Below are 18,023 nucleotides of genomic sequence, written 5' to 3' on the forward strand. Positions count from 1 at the left end.
CACCTTTGATGTGGAATATCATTGAATGTTATTTTTGACAGTCTAAACAGATGAGATCAACTGCTTTACTTTCATCGTACGTGTTGATTATATCAATTAAAAACGAGCTAGTTCGTCGAAAAGACAATGGTAAGTCCCTGAACACTGGGTGAAGTGCCTGAACACTAGTGGAAGTCCCTGAACACTGGGTGAAGTACTTGAACACCAGGGGAAGTCCCTGAACACTGGGTGAAGTACCTGAACACTAGGGGAAGTCCCTGGGGCAAATATCTTAACCCTGGGGGAAATATCTGAGCGCGGAAGAAAATTCCTGAATACATACAAGCAACCAAATATAAACGTAAACACATATACATTAACTTAAGCTAAAAGATTATATGCTTTCGTTTCGTTTGTACAAAGAGGTTAAAGACAAGTTACTGACACTTGCGACGTGAGGATGTACAAAGTGTGGCACTGTTGGACAGGACATCAAGCCTTACTTAGGCAGTGGATACATAGTTTATATACAACAGACTCTAGCCACAGCGGGACGTGGTATACGAACTGGCAACTTTGGTCTTCGAATAAGTAAGTAGTGTCCAGTCCTTTGACTCACTTACTTAGAACACGATCAGCACCGTCAACTGTATATGTAAAGTGGTTCAACATGATTGTAGAACACTGTCCTTGTAGCTCATGTTTGTGCTTATTGATGGCAACAGTATCCGTTATATTTCGTCCCGTTCGTCGAAAAAAAAGTATTGTTGTTTTGGATTTTGTAGCTTGTAAAATTTAATTCAACGGGCGCATAGGTTCGAATCCAGGTTGCAGCAGTCGGTCCACTGTTAGCCTAACTGTTCATCCTTCTGGAGGTTTTGGTCGATAAACTGGGTACCTGGCTGAGGCGAGGGTATATATATATATATATATATATATATTCAAGGATTACAAAAATAGTACAATTTCCTGTGATGTTTATTATGCATAGATACTACGGTTGTATCCCCTTAAGTCTACTATATCGCCTATAGCCGAGCTGTGCTATATAACCTGGCTATAATATACGAGTCATTGCACATATAGTTTTGATCTAACCCATTTCTCAAATGATGATAATCTTTGAACACGGCTTTTTTTTTTTCCTGCATTAAGATCAACTTGCTTTAAGAAACATTTGACAGTACAATATTCTTATCAAATATCCCATTTGACAGGACAATATTCTTGTCAAATATCACTTTGATCCATACAATAAACCAATTTGCTACACGTTTCACTGACGTGAAAAACATTCACAAAAGTTATTTAGTACGAAATAGTAAGTCAATGTAAACTTAGTAATATAATTGGGTTAATGTATCTCCCATTTAATGAAATAGAAGATTAATACAATACCCAATTCATGATATAATAAGCCTATACCTAACCAATTTCATAACGTATAATACCCTTATGTAAATAGGTACAAACGAGTTTGAAAAGTGCCCATTTAGCAATACAAAGAGGCTTATATACTAACCCAATTGCAAGACAGTGCCCATACAATGGCCCATCTGGTAATACAGTACAATTGGTACATTGCCTTCTCGAATGTCGTGTTATTATAGCTTGAAGCCAATTCTTCTCTCCTGCCTCTGAAATCGGATATTTCTTCCCATTTTCTTCAATAGCTCAGGCCATTAACTTAAGACTTAAAGGGATGTCAGACTTCAGTCACACGACTGTGATAGCTGAAGCTTTGGCCATATCCTGGGATAAGATAATGTGTGATGCCTTCCTTCCCCCTCAACACCACACTGGAAGTATGATAGCAAAACTACTTGGTGAGGAGTGTCGTAGGATGTGATCATAGCACAGTGGAGGGACTTGGTTACTGCGGGTAGGGGTGGATAGCTTGGGTGTTGAAGGGTGGAGGGCCTGGGTGTTGGAGGGTGGAGAGCTTGGGTGTTGGAGGGTAGAGGGCCTGGGTGTTGGAGGGTGGAGAGCTTAGGTGTTGGAGGGTGGAGGGCCTGGGTGTTGGAGAGGCAGCCCCATCAACACGACATGATGGGAAGTTGCAGGCCGGTTGGAGAGCATTGTTGGTGACGTAGTCCTCCAGCGACGTGACGTTGTTGGTGAGGGCGTCGTAACACTGGTTGGTGACGCTGGACAAGCGTGACGGTGTAAGACTCCACAGCCAGCGGTTGCCGCAGGAGCGACACAGCGTCTCTGCAGGGAGAGGTACTTTCCTTGAGTCTCCGTGCATACTTTCCTCCGTATGTATACCTTTCACACATTTCTGTCGTATACATATATATAAAATGTGTGTGTGTGTGTGTGTGTGTGTGTGTGTGTGTGTGTGTGTGTGTGTGTGTGTGTGTAGACGAGGGAGGAGATAAGGGCCTACTCACGGGAGAACCAGTTGATGTGGACGCAGTCCATGTTGACCAGGGTCTGGAAGGGGCAATTGGGGACGTAGGTGATGAAGTGTTGCGTCGTGGTGAGAGACACAGTCGTGTTGGCTGGGTTGCATCCGTCGTCTGTGGACGAGAGAGAGAGAGAGAGAGTCACTCCGTCCCTGTGTTACTCATGTTTACACTTAAGTTTATTGCCGACTGACATTATCGTCTCCCTGACACTCCTGGCCTCTTTGCAGGGCTGGCCAGTGGCCCCCTCGTCCTCTTGCCTGAGTTGGTACCTCCAGTTTTTTGTTTTCCATTCCGACTCTTGGTGATGACTCCACTCGTCCCTGGCATGAGCGAGAGGTACATGTGATGCTCCCCTTCCAGTAAACCTCCAGTTGTGGAAGTGTGTACAGAACTCACCTGGAGAAGGGTGTGAGATCGCCAGATTCCACTACTATATTACTTTGGACTTTTGGACACTATGAGGACCTTTCGACTTCGAAAGAAATGTCCAGCTCAGTGAAGACCTCTAGCCACTATATGACCTGGCCAGGTCACTGAAGACCTCTAGCCACTATATGACCTGGTCAGGTCACTGAAGACCTCTAGCCACTATAAGACCTGGCCAGGTCACTGAAGACCTCTAGCCACTATAAGACCTGGCCAGGTCACTGAAGACCTCTAGCCACTATAAGACCTGGCCAGGTCACTGAAGACCTCTAGCCACTATATGACCTGGCCAGGTCACCTGAGACTCACTCAGACGTATGCAGTTCTTCTCGACCAGATGTGTGCAGGTATCAAGAATCTCCAGGCAGTCCAGGACGCTGGACGACATGTTGAAGTTGTCGTCGAGCAGTTCAGACTGGCAGATCTCGACGAACCTGGAAGACCAGGTCGACAAGGTCAGATCAGGTTAGAGGCATTACGGGTCAGGAGGTCAATGGTCTCATAAGGGTAGTGTGTGAATGAGGGATTGTCGTTAACCACCTATGACGTATAACCGGAGGTGGTAGTTATTAAGATGTCCAGTAATTATGTAGTTCCAGGTCAATGGTCTTGTAGTCTACAAGTTAATGATTTGTTTTTGATATACATGGAATGACGAGAGCGTCAGTGCGATGGGGTTACCCACTTTGTGCAGTGGGGGGAGGGAATATCAACACTCGTGGGCCACCCTCATCACACACACACACACACACACACACACACACACACACACTATCTCTCGAACTCATTCTCTCTACGAGAGATGGTGGGAGCAAAGCAAGGCTTTCTTTTTCTTCTTTTTAAATGGAGGTGGTTGATGGTTTGATCGTTTAGGTGTGGACAAGTTATTTTTGGATGATGGCTGTGTATATATCTTCCCTGGGATCTTTGGGATCCGAGCGAACATGGTGAGATACGTGGTTTCCAAAAGCGTCTTTAAGGGAATGACATGTAAAGAAAGTCTCTCTCTCTCTCTCTCTCTCTCTCTCTCTCTCTCTCTCTCTCTCTCTCTCTCTCTCTCTCTCTCTCTCTCTCTCTCTCCTCCCTCACTTACGCCTGCCGTAGCTCTCCGAGGTTGGAGAAGGTTCCTGGGTTCACCTTGGCCTCCCGGGAGCTGATGCACACCTTCTCCAGCTGTGGGTAGCTGAGTGTGGAGCCGCTGAGCGAGATGTCCACCTGCAGAAAGACGATAGACAGGAGGCTAAATCTATCTACATCAAAGACAGACGAGGTTCAGGCTAGATTTTGATGGTAAATGAGAATGTTGTGGTGGTGGAGGAGGAGGGTTACTGATGATGGAGACTGCTAAGGATTGGTTGGTGGGGGAGTGTGTTGTGTTGGAGAAGGAGAGGTATCTGTGATGGGGAGGTTGTAAGTGTGGGCTATAGATGGGATTGTGGTTGTTGTTTGGTGGAGGATGTGATGGTGGTTGGCTTAGGGCAGTGGTGGTGCGTATAGATGACATAAACATTTATATACATTTGACACGTAAAGGAATGTCTGCGAATATTGCAATATCTACGACAGAAGAAGAAGATTGTAGTGATGATGTATATATATATATATATATATATATATATATATATATATATATATATATATATATATATATATATATATATATATATATATATATATATAGAGAGAGAGAGAGAGAGAGAGAGAGACCCTTACGTCAGCCAGGTAGAGTTCGAGGAGGTTGGGCGTGTGGCTACTGCTGGGGAGGTGGACGGGGTAGACGTGTTCCATCCACGGTGAGGTCACGGTGAGGCCAGCTGCCTCGGGACCCGTCCGGCACACGTCGTGATCACCACAGGGGTCGTACAGGCACGACCTGTGAGTCGTATTGCTGCAATCCTGTTGGGGGGAGTCGTGAGAAGAGAAAACGGGGATATAGAAAATGGAGTGCAGGGTGGGGGGCATTATTTGGGGAAGTTGGGGATGGGTCTCGTTGTGGAGGATGTCTGGAATTCCGGGGTATATACCACGAATAACGACTGTATGTATATGTGGTTATGCTCGGCATAACACGAGGGTACAAGTCGTAGGCATGATGGCCTGACCTTTGACCTGACCTTTAAAGGTCGGGTCAAAGGCCATACCCATCGTAGCCAAAGGGTGGCAACTCGTGTTAAAGGATCGTACCGTCGTATTTAAGGATCGTACCGTCGTATTTAAGGATCGTACCGTCGTGTTTAAGGCTCGTACCGTCGTGTCTCGAGAGATAACAGAGGTGTTCCTAGCCTCACCTGGTAGTAGAGTCCCGTGAGGCTGGTTAGTTCGGCGTAAGGGAAGGTGATGTGCGACATGTCCTCCTCAACACAGATCTTGAGGGCTCGGATCCTGCCGGCGTTCCCATGGAAGGAGCCGCTCACGTCCATGGGGTAGGTGCAGTCGAAATGGGGCTCCAACACGACATCCCTCCTGAGGGAGATGACGCAACCATGGGTGGAGATGCTCCAAAGGTGACGGAGACAAGTGGGTTGAATTAAGAGGGGTACGTGAGAGTACATGGGAAGGACAGATAACACAAGACCTGATGGTCTTTGACCAGGTTATCTGCTGGAGGACAGTACATGGGAAGGCCAGATAACACAAGATCTGATGGTCTATGACCAGGTTATCTGCTGGAGGACAGTACATGGGAAGGCCAGATAACACAAGACCTGATGATGGTCTATGACCAGGTTATCTGCTGGAGGACAGTACATGGGAAGGACAGATAACACAAGACCTGATGGTCTATGACCAGGTTATCTGCTGGAGGACAGTACATGGGAAGGACAGATAACACAAGACCTGATGATGATGGTCTATGACCAGGTTATCTGCTGGAGGACAGTACATGGGAAGGACAGATAACACAAGACCTGATGGTCTATGACCAGGTTATCTGCTGGAGGACAGTACATGGGAAGGCCAGATGACACAAGACCTGATGGTCTATGATCATAAAGACAGACAGACAAGCTACCTTTGAGAGGCACAGACAATAATAACATTATATGGAATATATAGATTACATAGATCGCTAATGATGGCTTGTATTCAGAATATAGATTGCATAGATCACTGATCATAGTTTATATGGAGGATAAAGGTGACATAGATCGCCATGATAGTTTATATGGAGTATATAGATGACATAGATGGCTAATGATAGCTAATATGGAGTATATAGATGACATAGACGGCTAAATCTCCGACTTACATGAAGTTGTGGGCAGCGAAGAGGTCAAAATCACACAGGGTACAGAACCAACACTTCAGGATCATCTTCCCGTCGCACTACAGGTGTGGCACAGCGAAGAGAAAACGGGAGGGGGGAAAATATAGTAAGTTATTTCTTTTTTTTTTTGCGTTTTTCTGTTTATGGTAAGGCGGTGGACCTGCCATGCTGTTAGTAGCCTTAATAATGATGTTATCATTATCATTTATCATCATCACATTATTATCATTATTATTATCATCATTATTATCAATATCATTATCATCATTATCATCATTATCATCGTTATCAACATTATTTCTATTATTGTAAGGGATCCATTTTTTGTGGTTTATTGTTTGTTGAAAAGCTGAAGAATTATTGTGTGTATAATGAATTAATTACCAAATTGTACTGTACGGGGAGTGTGTAGAGTGTGTGTGTGTGTGTGTGTGTGTGTGTGTGTGTGTGTGTGTGTGTGTGTGGCCTTACCTCGGAGCATTCACAGATGCTTGAGAATGCTGGGTCCAGATCGAAACAGTCTGAAACATCAAATAAGATGAAAGCAACATCAGAAGCCATGTTGCGCTCCATTGCAACAGCTGGGTGTGTGTGTCACCATGATCCTATCTCCCCCCGTCACACACACACTAGAGTGACCCCAGCTATGTCCACGAACGAGGTCATCTTGACCCACTAGGAATATTCCAGTGGGCACGAGACAGTCCCATTAACAAGCGCCATTAATCATTTCCATGCGAGATCCACTTGGGAAAAATACTCGATGATATTAATCAAGTTGATCATAATGATCAATGAGAGACTCCTGTCGATAATATTAATCAAGTTGATCATAATGATTAATGAGAAACTCCTGTCGATAATATTAATCAAGTTGATCATAATGATTAATGAGAAACTCCTGTCGATAATATTAATCAAGTTGATCATAATGATTAATGAGAAACTCCTGTCGATAATATTAATCAAGTTGATCATAATGATTAATGAGAAACTCCTGTCGATGATATTAATCAAGTTGATCATAATGATTAATGAGAAACTCCTGTCGTAATTAAGACTATTAATCTTTCTATACACCTCTGTGTCTCTATCTTGACCCAACCTTGATCTAAATCAATCTTAGAAAATGAATCTGTTTTCATACACGTAAAATTGAAAATGGCTTCATGAAATCTATATCAAAATCCACCTCAAAAATTCGGATCCAATTTGGAAACGTCCATGTTTGAGACAGTGGTACCAATGTTCCTTACTTGTAACGGGCGAGGGGCTCGTCGGTGTCAACACTGCAGGGCAGCCGGGCATTAGGGTGGTAGTGGAGGTGGTGGTGGAGGTGGTGGTCGTGGTCAGTGAGGCTGTAGGGAAGATAAAACGAAAAGAAAAAGAAAAACAGACAACGGGGACAAAGAATGAGTGGAAAGAGATGTCCCTAAGAGAAGGTTCAGAACATTTTAGAACACCACTGGAAATAATCTCATTGTCTATAAACACCTGACGTCCCTAAGAGGAGATTCAGAACACTTTACAACACTACTGGAAATAATCTCAGCCTCTATAAACACCTGACGTCCCTAAGAGAAGGTTCAGAACACTTTACAACACTACTGGAAATAATCTCAGCCTCTATAAACAGCTGACGTCTGTAAATAAGGTTCAGAACGCTTCGAAACACTGCTGGAAAGCACGAGCGGCGACACTTACAAACCCCTTGGACTTGGCAGAAGAAGCCGGAGGAAGTGTCAGAATCCCAGTTGCTCTTGAAGATGACCTTGATCTTCCTCTCCCACTCGCCCCTGAAGTTGTTGATCCTCCGCAGCGCCTGCAGGGGGCGAGACGGAGGAGGTGTCACGTGCGAACACGACCCAAAGTTTGAGGTTTATTTCTCACGTGTGAGGTTAATGCATCCCCTGCTTCTCCCCAGTACTAACCTGGTACCCTCCAGCACCCACCTGGTACCCTCCAGCACCCACCTAGTACCCTCCAGTACCCACCTGGTATCCTCCAGTACCCACCTGGTGCCTCGCCTGAACCTGGGCATAGTGAAGATGACGAATTTATCATTCCTACACCTGGGGCTGGGCGGGATCCTAATGGTGGGACACTCCATGATGATCTTGACGTCCGGGGCCGGCTAAGGTCGCGGAGAGATAGAAGGGGAGACAAGCGTGAGATAAGAGATATCGCCCAGAGACTCTCTCTCTCTCTCTCTCTCTCTCTCTCTCTCTCTCTCTCTCTCTCTCTCTCTCTCTCTCTCTCTCTCTCTCTCTCTCTCTCTCTCTCTCTATTATTCTCAGATGTCTCAATAGCTTACCTCGAAGATCCACTTTTGGTACGAACTGGCTGGGTAATCCGAAGGATGGTTCGTGGATTGGATTCCCAAGGCATCTCCCTCGTTGATGACGTGGTAACCAGGACCTGCAGACGACCTTACCATCAGCAACATGTAATATATATATATATATATATATATATATATATATATATATATATATATATATATATATATATATATATATATATATATATATATATATATATATATATATATATATATATATATATATATATATATTCCTATGAATCCACGGGAAAAATGAAAGACGATAAGTTCCCAAGTGCACTTTCGTGTAATAATCACATCATCAGGGGAGACACAAGAGAGAAATATAAGTCAGTTGATATACAACGAAGAGACGTTGCTCCATTGCCCTTACGGCAAACTAAATCCACAACACTAATGTTATGAGGACCCATTACAACAGACATGCACTGAGGACGCAACACAACACAGCTACAACGAAGACGTAACATAGCATCTACACAACGAGGACGCAACACAACAACACCTACACAACGAGGACGCAACACAACAACACCTACACAACGAGGACGCAACACAACAACACCTACACGACGAGGACGCAACACTCACTGGCCAGAGCGGTCCTCAGTGTTGCGGACTTCTCGTACGCACTACGCACATACTGACGGTCTTCTGCGTCATCGCGCCAGGGGAGGAGGTCCATGGTGACCCGCTCCTCGCTGGGGGCGTCGCCCTCGGCCCAGATGATCTGGAAACAGGTGGTGCAGGTAGGTCGCAGATGACCGCCTACTGTATTATCACCTAGAACTATTGCTCTGTGGGTCGGTCATCACCTAGTGTTTGTGCTGTGACCCACCTAGTGTTGCCTGATTGATGATCACCTAGTGTTGCCTTTGTGAGTTCACGTATCACCCAGTGTTGTGCTTTTGAGTTAGATAGTTAACTAGTGTTGCCTTGCCTGTAGAATGTCGCTTACCACTGTCTTGCCAAGTCGAACCGCGAGGAAACCATACTAGAGGAACACCCATTCTGCCGATAATCTCATACTTAAATATGAGACTTTTGGCCCTTATGAGTGCCCTCGTAAACCAAGGCCTCTCATAAGAGCAGTACAGCTGAGGGGTTTTGTACTCATTAATGAGTTGTGAGACACTACACACTTTCCTCAGAGACACTTTACATATGACTTACATATTCTAGTAAATGATGAGCGACGGTCTATATGTAAACTGGGTCATCTGAACTGCATGAATATGTAAATGAATTAATTCAGTACTGAATAAGTAATTATGTAACTGAATATGCTATGAGTGGTAGTCAGCAATGTTTACATTCACCTTGAGAGGGTTAATCTTTTATTTCAACATTTGTAAATAGATTTTAATTATCTACCTATGATGTGTTTAGATCTTTTTACGAATTTACACAAATCACCGAATTTTCATGTTTACAAAAAAAAAAAATCTATTTTTCGTAGGCTGAGAATAGCTCGAATTCTATATTTACATCTATGGAATTCCTTTTTCTTACATTTGGTATCTTTTGTCCGCTTTTTGTCTTAACAAACATCAAAAACTGACACCTGTTCTGGATTTTGTCATAATACTTGTTGAACTGGACACCTAATTTCATTTCATCCCTCGGACCTCCACTCTGTCCCATTGGTTTACACACTCACGACTGATGGAAGTAAATTCTGTCCCATACACACTTTGCGAGTGGCTCAACTCGTCGCATATCTTACGTGAGATCGTAAGATTCTTCCCAGGTGTATTTGGGGAGGATTACAACAGCCAAAAGGCTCGATCCCTGGTACTCGTCACTTACCTGTGTGGTCGTGGCCATCAGCCACAGCAGGTGTAGTGGGAGGCTGTACATGATCATGGTTCTACTGTTGATGATGATGCTCCTCCTATCCTATAAGGTGGGTAGGGGATAGCAGATTAGGTTGGGTCTCCAGTCATCACTTATCTTCACATCAATCTAGCGATTTAGATATATATTAACACTAATGTATTGGTCAACTAGCCTTTCGTCCACCAATCAACCATCCTTTGGTCATCAGATCAACTAACTTGTGGTTCACCAGTCAACCAGTCTCTGGTTCACCAGCCATCCAATCTCTGGTTCACCAGTCATCCAATCTCTGGTTCACCAATCAACCGTCCTCAATCGTTTTCTCTTATAATTCTTTCAGATTGCCTATGTACGTAACCACCTAACCCCATCATATTCTATGCCACATTGATCAACATTCCTTCTGTATTTTTTCACATTCCTCTTTTTTTTTATCTTTGTGGTTCTTGCAACACGTACGGTAACGAGATATGTACCATCTTAAGTATCTAAGATATTCATCAAAGTATCTATAACTCCTTTTGAAGTATCTATAACTCGCATTGAAGTGTCTATAACCGCCAGTCATTTATCTACAATTTCGAATTACGTTTACCATCCTGGGGTAAAAATTTCTTACCGTTTTCAGTAGTGACAACGGTTTGTTTTGATACAGTGTTGACCTTCCTGGGAAAACATAATACTGCCTCTAAGATCCCCAATCACTCTCTACCCTCGTTAACTCTCTGCTCTCGTTCAAGAAGTGTTCAATAATGTCTTTGTCAAGATTATTTATCAATTCCACTCCACCCAGTAACCATCAACGTCGAGGACTGACGTGTTATGCTTGTTTACAATCGTGCAGTTGAAGAATCTAAGTCTATTAATCTGATGCTTAAAGATTCCACCACGTCCCTATAACACACCTGCTACATCTATCCACTTTCTGCATCACCTCTACACATTCACTATCTACCTAATCGTTCCTTGTTTCTCCGCGTCTCTACTGCGTCACTTCTCATCCCACCTCCTCCTTTCTATAAGGTCTTCTCCCGTGATCCAGGTCAGGGACATCTCATATCGTTGCCTCGTTATAAGGTAACCTCGCACGAAGGTCCATACCTCTCCAATACCCAGAATAACCAAGTGTTTATCGTACCCAGCTCCCAAGCAAGATGCTACTGGAACCAGACGATGATACAGCTATAGCCTAAAGACGTGTAGAAGCTATATGACAGAGATATAGATATAGAGTCTTCAAACCTTTAAATCTTACTTCAGACTTTTAGATCCTACTTCGAGGATCTCTAAGAAGGTTCTGGCGACGTCGCCAGCGGCACCCACTGACTGGACTAGTTCCTCCGGCCTGGTCTCTGCTCTTAACGTTTCACTTGTCACCCACACAACCCTTCAAAGTGGTTTGTCTGTGTGGTCCCTCCCATGTCGCGGACCTGTTTATATACGTCATCCACGCCTCCCTTGACGCCCTCCGCTGGCACACCTGCTTTTCATAACCTCTCTGACCTTGCCACGTAGCCTTGCTAATTAGTTCTGTGGCAGTCGAAGCAATTACCGTGGATAGGTGTGGGGATTCTGTGGGTCTGTAAGGGCTGGGGGAGTCTGTGTGAGGGCTAGGGAGTCTGTGTGAGGGTTGGAGAGTCTATGTGAGGGCTAGGGAGTCTGTGTGAGGGATGGAGTGTGTGTGTGAGGGATGGAGTGTGTGTGTGTGTGTGTGAGGGATGGAACGTTGTCATTCATTCCATCTGAGGGAACCTCATTTTTCTTTTTTATAAGCAGACTTTTGAATGCTTACGAATGACAGCGAAATAGCAAAATGACTTCAAGGAAATGATCACTAAAAAGCCCAATCACCTTAAGAAAACATGAAAGTTCAAATATCCTTCATCGCTCAAACTAATGAAAGTGAGTAAAGTAATTAAGTAATGTATGATGAAGACATAAAGGTAATTTTGCCCAGTAATTACTCCGAGTGGCGGAATACAAATTGATGCAGTAATTTGATAAGATGAACAAAAATAGTCATCACAGTCTTGAGATGGCGTGCCGTGTGCCACTGACGACAAAATACGATTTGAAAATAAATGCAGATTTAGACGAGGTAAATATTGTTATACCCATACCTTAATACGTCCGAGGAATCAGGGAAGGAGGTAAATATTGTTATACCCATACCTTAATACGTCCTGAGGAATCAGGGAAGGAGGATTTTCAATCTACTTTAAACGTTGTATACCATGAGAGATGCAAACCTGTTATCTCGTGACAACAAAACGGAGGAATATTGGCCCACCACATTACAGTGGCACCCCAATAAGAGTCTGTAGCATAAAGATATAAACACTGAACTATGACACATTCGTGTACATGAACGATCAATAATCATGAACAGATCATACGTAAAATACGCATTATACATTAATTGTGTTGCACTTTAAACTTCACACTTTCCCGGACTTTAAAAACATTCAATTGAAGGACTTATATTCGTTGTATTACTCCATATAAATAAAATGAAATTATCTTTTAGTATTTTTGGTAACTCTTATGTAAGTATAAAAGTTCTATATTTGTATAGAGGTATTGACTTTATATATAAATGTATTGATACATATCTTATGATTATAGATTCTCATTTGACTTGACTCTCAGAAAATACTTGCTTTGTTTACAAACAAAACCGACGGCACATGGTCCACCTGTACACTATGGTGGTGACGTTTTTGCAAGTGCCTTAGTACAACGATGGATATTACAGACAAGTGTAAAACCCTGTAGCACGCCCATATAGCAGGTAAAGCTTCTTAATCTACGTTGTCAAGTAAGTACTTCTGTTCGTTGGTTAACGAGTAACATGCTTTATGATTTTAAGTTCACGTATTTCAGTTGCTGTAAGCTCAAACCAACAGACTTTAATGTGTTTAAGCTACGGACTTTTAGTATTTATTATAATTTCTTTCTGTTACATTAGCCGCAAAGTGGCACGACAAATTAGCTTGTCTGAAGTGGTATTTTGTTGTTGATATTTTTCTTCATTTTAACCATAGAGTTCTGATTGTCACTTGTACCAGCAAGATGTATATTTTACATGTATAAATGGAGAGAATGAAGTAACTTGATATCTTAAGAATGAAGCATCTTAACCGTACTGTCCTAAGAAGAGGGTAACACTGCCATACTGTCCTAGCTAAATATGATATTCTAGCATGCAAAGCAGTTGTAGATAAACGCTTGTAATTTAATCGAATGTTAATATTTGTTTGCGTGTTTATTTGCAAGAATGTATATGTGTATCTGTATCCGTTTTGTTTAGTTGTACAGCTCTTTACAAGTACCGAGAGCGGGAGTGGTATTGGTAGAGGTGACAAAATTGTGAATGTTAGTCGTACTGCTGGTAATTATAGCGAGGTATATTGTATAAAAAATTTAATGTCGTGAAAAGAGATGGCCTATTTTGTATGATTTCTGGACGTTGTTGTTGCGTTCTTATACCAAGCCCCCCCCCCCCCCATATTTGCCAAAGCTAACGTAACCTAGCCTAACGGTCAAACCATACCTGCTAGCTATATATTTTTTCGATGTGTTCTAGTTTGATGTCACTGATAGTGAACTATGTTTTATTGATTCAAACTGAAAGCTTGAAATTCTATTTGATGCGTATGAAAAGACGTAAGGGATACAAAGTGAAATAAGCCCTTTCATACTTCCTACCAACATTGCTTTTTGAGATAGCTACAAATGATAAGATTTATTGGCTGTATTCATCTCGAGATTTCATGCTAAAAGTGATTATTACCCCAGCACCAGTTTATGTGAAAGAGTCCTGCTGTTACCCAGAACCTTTCTGAAGGCTCCTGCAGCTTATGCTGAGCAGCTTCCAGAAGTTAGAAGTTCGTTGACGAGATTGTACTTCCAATAAATTGTCACATATATTTTTTGTTAGTCACTGAGACGTTAACCCATTCATTACGACAAGATGGGTATCATGGCGTGACCTTAGACCTGATGATCATTGAGGATAACATTAAAAAGCCAGACGTTTGCACCTAAGAAATCGTACCGTCGTGTGTTCCAGGGTCATCATGCCCGTCGTGCCCCAGGGTCGCAAAAGCGATGAGAGGGACGGATGTTGAAACATACGTCGGTCGTCAAGCCCAGGGTGAGTTCTGACCCCTCCCCCCAGCAGGTGCACCAAGGCGGTATTTGACGTGTGATTATGTAAACCTGAGTGATAATAAGAATCAAGAATTATACACCTCATTACTGAGGTGTATAATTAGGGTTGCGAAACATGTCCCGCTGTCAGTGTCGTGGCTCTGTATATATATATATATATATATATATATATATATATATATATATATATATATATATATATATATATATTTTTTTTTTTTTTATACTTTGTCGCTGTCTCCCGCGCTTGCGAGGTAGCGCAAGGAAACAGACGAAAGAAATGGCCCAACCCCCCCCATACACATATACATACACACGTCCACACACGCAAATATACATACCTACACAGCTTTCCATGGTTTACCCCAGACGCTTCACATGCCTTGCTTCAATCCACTGACAGCACGTCAACCCCTGTATACCACATGACTCCAATTCACTCTATTTCTTGCCCTCCTTTCACCCTCCTGCATGTTCAGGCCCCGATCACACAAAATCTTTTTCACTCCATCTTTCCACCTCCAATTTGGTCTCCCTCTTCTCCTCGTTCCCTCCACCTCCGACACATATATCCTCTTGGTCAATCTCTCCTCACTCATTCTCTCCATGTGCCCAAACCATTTCAAAACACCCTCTTCTGCTCTCTCAACCACGCTCTTTTTATTTCCACACATCTCTCTTACCCTTACGTTACTTACTCGATCAAACCACCTCACACCACACATTGTCCTCAAACATCTCATTTCCAGCACATCCATCCTCCTGCGCACATCTCTATCCATAGCCCACGCCTCGCAACCATACAACATTGTTGGAACCACTATTCCCTCAAACATACCCATTTTTGCTTTCCGAGATAATGTTCTCGACTTCCACACATTTTTCAAGGCTCCCAAAATTTTCGCCCCCTCCCCCACCCTATGATCCACTTCCGCTTCCATGGTTCCATCCGCTGACAGATCCACTCCCAGATATCTAAAACACTTCACTTCCTCCAGTTTTTCTCCATTCAAACTCACCTCCCAATTGACTTGACCCTCACCCCTACTGTACCTAATAACCTTGCTCTTATTCACATTTACTCTCAACTTTCTTCTTCCACACACTTTACCAAACTCAGTCACCAACTTCTGCAGTTTCTCACATGAATCAGCCACCAGCGCTGTATCATCAGCGAACAACAACTGACTCACTTCCCAAGCTCTCTCATCCCCAACAGACTTCATACTTGCCCCTCTTTCCAGGACTCTTGCATTTACCTCCCTTACAACCCCATCCATAAACAAATTAAACAACCATGGATATATATATATATATATATATATCAGGGAAGTTCAGATGTAACGTCTGGTCTAGACTTACATCATATACGATACGGGTTAGATAACATGTTTGTAATTGATTTTACGATATAGTGGGTTAGTTGCCATGGTTTTGATAGATCATACGATTTAGTGATGTCAGTTGATCTGATTTAAATTGACCGTGTGATTCAGTGGGTCAATTAACATGATTCTGATGGACTGTGCATCGTCAGGATGGCGTGTGATTGGGTACTGCAGGTGGTGTATGATTAGGTACTGCAGGTGGTGTATGGCTGGGTACTGCAGGTGGTGTATGACTGGGTGCTGCAGGTGGTGAATGATTAGGTACTGCAGGTGGCGTGTGATTAGGTACTGTAGGTGGTGTATGTAGCTCCCCACGAGTACCTTTGACGAGGTTTCTTCGTGGCGGCAGGCAGGGGGTGCACAGGGCGTGGCGCTCACCACTCGAGTGAGGGAGGAAGTTGGTGGGTGAATCGTCGTAAGCGAAGAAGAAAGAGGAGGAGGAGGAGGAGGAGGATTAGATACCGCTCTGTGGCAAGAGTGAGGAAGATCAGAGAGGGAAGGAAGGATTGGGAGGGATCAGGAGGAAGCGGTGGACGAAGGCAGGGGGAAGAAGGAAGAGGAGGAAGAGATCAAGGAGAAGAAGGAGTAGGTTAGGAGGTGGGAGGAGAAGTTGAGGATGGGTTCTGAATGTATATTCACATCAGGTGTTCGCTAATTGAGAGATTTGCATTAAGCTCCGAGTGACACAGATGACTTAGCTTCGACGTCAGCCGTTCCCCTAGTGAGGGTGAGATGGCCTTGGGGGGTAGGAGGGAGTGTGGGGTGTGGGGTGGTCCACAGCCACGGCATCCCCGAGGAAGGACGTCACGACCCTCTGGGTGCAGTTGTGGCCTAGCCGCTCATCCCAGCCTTCATGGTCTGACAGGCGAGAGGCCGCGCCATCCTTGACCCACAGATCGTACCGTCGCCTTCAAAAAGGGTACAGCACTAGTGAGACAGAGGTAGTGTGCGTCCATTTGAAAAATACGAGGGGGGAAAAAGGAGGGAGTCTTTGAGTAGATGGTCCTTTGGAAATACGTGAGGGTTTCCTGGGCTCGAACTTGGGCAAAAGGGAAAGATGAACTTATGACTCTTCGTACCTCATGCAATCTAGTGCAGGATGAGATGAGTTCATAACAGATAACCTAGATACGGGCCAACGGCCTCCTGTTGCCCTGTTTAACCCACGTACATGTCCTCCCGTCTGTTGCCCTGTTTTACCCACGTACATGTCCTCCCGTCTGTTGCCCTCCTGTTCCACTGCATCCAACTAGATTCCAAGGTTCTGCTTCATCTGCCTAAATAAAACTCGCCTCGGGGTACTGTGCCACATTTTTATTTATACATAAATATTATTAAACGGTCCCAGATCTTAAAAAGATCTTGGAAGAACGAGTTATCGGCTCCTCTCCTTCCTGCGTGAGGCAGTGGTGGACGATCTGCGCTCCTCGATGCCCTTATGTTTGAGGTACTGTTCGCGGTCTAACGTCGGGGCCCCAGGCAGGAACGGGGGAATGGTGGGGCGCGACTTCCCCAGGCGGAACCTGGTGTTGACGACGGGGGACGTGGGCCGGCGGGGGAACGGGGCGCGGCTCGGATGTACTGACCCTTGGTTCTGATGGATCGGCCTGAGGGATGGATGGAACGGAGCAGTGGTAGACGGATGGAAGGGAGAAGGAGGAGAGGAAGGAGAAGAAGAAGGAGGGAAAGGCCCAAGGCTGGGAAGGAATGGGCCTTGATTCTGTCGGTTGAACTTGATCTGGTTAGCTGGGTCGTCATGATGAGGGAGAAAGGCTGATCCTTTAGGAGCTGAGGTGACGTGATGTGTTGCTGGGGTGACGTGATGTGGTGCTGGGGTGACGTGATGTGCTGCTAGGGTGACGTGATGTGGTGCTGGGGTGACGTGATGTGCTGGGGTCACATGATGTGGTGCTGGGGTCACATGATGTGGTGCTGGGGTGACGTGATGTGGTGCTGAGGTGACGTGATGTGTTGCTGGGGTGACGTGATGTGCTGGGGTCACATGATGTGGTGCTGGGGTGACGTGATGTGTTGCTGGGGTGACGTGATGTTGTGCTGGGGTGACGTGATGTGCTGCTGGGGTGACGTGATGTGTTGCTGGGGTGACGTGATGTGCTGGGGTCACATGATGTGGTGCTGGGGTGACGTGATGTGTTGCTGGGGTGACGTGATGTTGTGCTGGGGTGACGTGATGT

General features: G+C 44.3%; 3 protein-coding genes across 3 annotated transcripts in view; 1 reads left to right on the forward strand and 2 right to left on the reverse strand.

Annotated features, from left to right (window-relative positions):
- Nucleotides 1-944: 944 nt before the first annotated feature.
- LOC139748194 (uncharacterized) lies at nt 945-7,960 on the reverse strand (the record flags this gene model as incomplete). Its single annotated transcript, XM_071661014.1, has 10 exons — nt 945-2,190; nt 2,373-2,501; nt 3,126-3,250; nt 3,910-4,031; nt 4,530-4,712; nt 5,105-5,279; nt 6,067-6,143; nt 6,556-6,605; nt 7,341-7,442; nt 7,789-7,960. Coding segments are annotated over 10 exons (1,473 nt in total), but the record flags the coding sequence as incomplete, so codon positions are not given.
- LOC139748195 (uncharacterized) lies at nt 7,949-11,687 on the reverse strand. Its single transcript, XM_071661015.1, has 5 exons — nt 11,523-11,687; nt 10,238-10,327; nt 9,020-9,158; nt 8,399-8,502; nt 7,949-8,218 (listed from the first exon to the last, which is right to left on the reverse strand). The coding sequence occupies exons 2-5, from the start codon at nt 10,292-10,294 to the stop codon at nt 7,964-7,966; spliced, it is 555 nt and encodes a 184-aa protein (XP_071517116.1). The 5' UTR covers nt 10,295-10,327; nt 11,523-11,687; the 3' UTR covers nt 7,949-7,963.
- A 1,281-nt stretch (nt 11,688-12,968) lies between these two features.
- The window catches only part of LOC139748241 (uncharacterized), a 78,667-nt gene continuing 73,612 nt past the window's right edge, over nt 12,969-18,023 (forward strand). Inside the window, exon 1 of the mRNA XM_071661121.1 lies at nt 12,969-13,058. The gene's annotated coding sequence lies outside the window, so the exon portion shown is untranslated. The remainder of the gene's footprint in view (nt 13,059-18,023) is intronic.

This window comes from Panulirus ornatus, chromosome 73, assembly GCF_036320965.1.
Source record: "Panulirus ornatus isolate Po-2019 chromosome 73, ASM3632096v1, whole genome shotgun sequence".
NCBI classification, from domain to species: domain Eukaryota; kingdom Metazoa; phylum Arthropoda; class Malacostraca; order Decapoda; family Palinuridae; genus Panulirus; species Panulirus ornatus.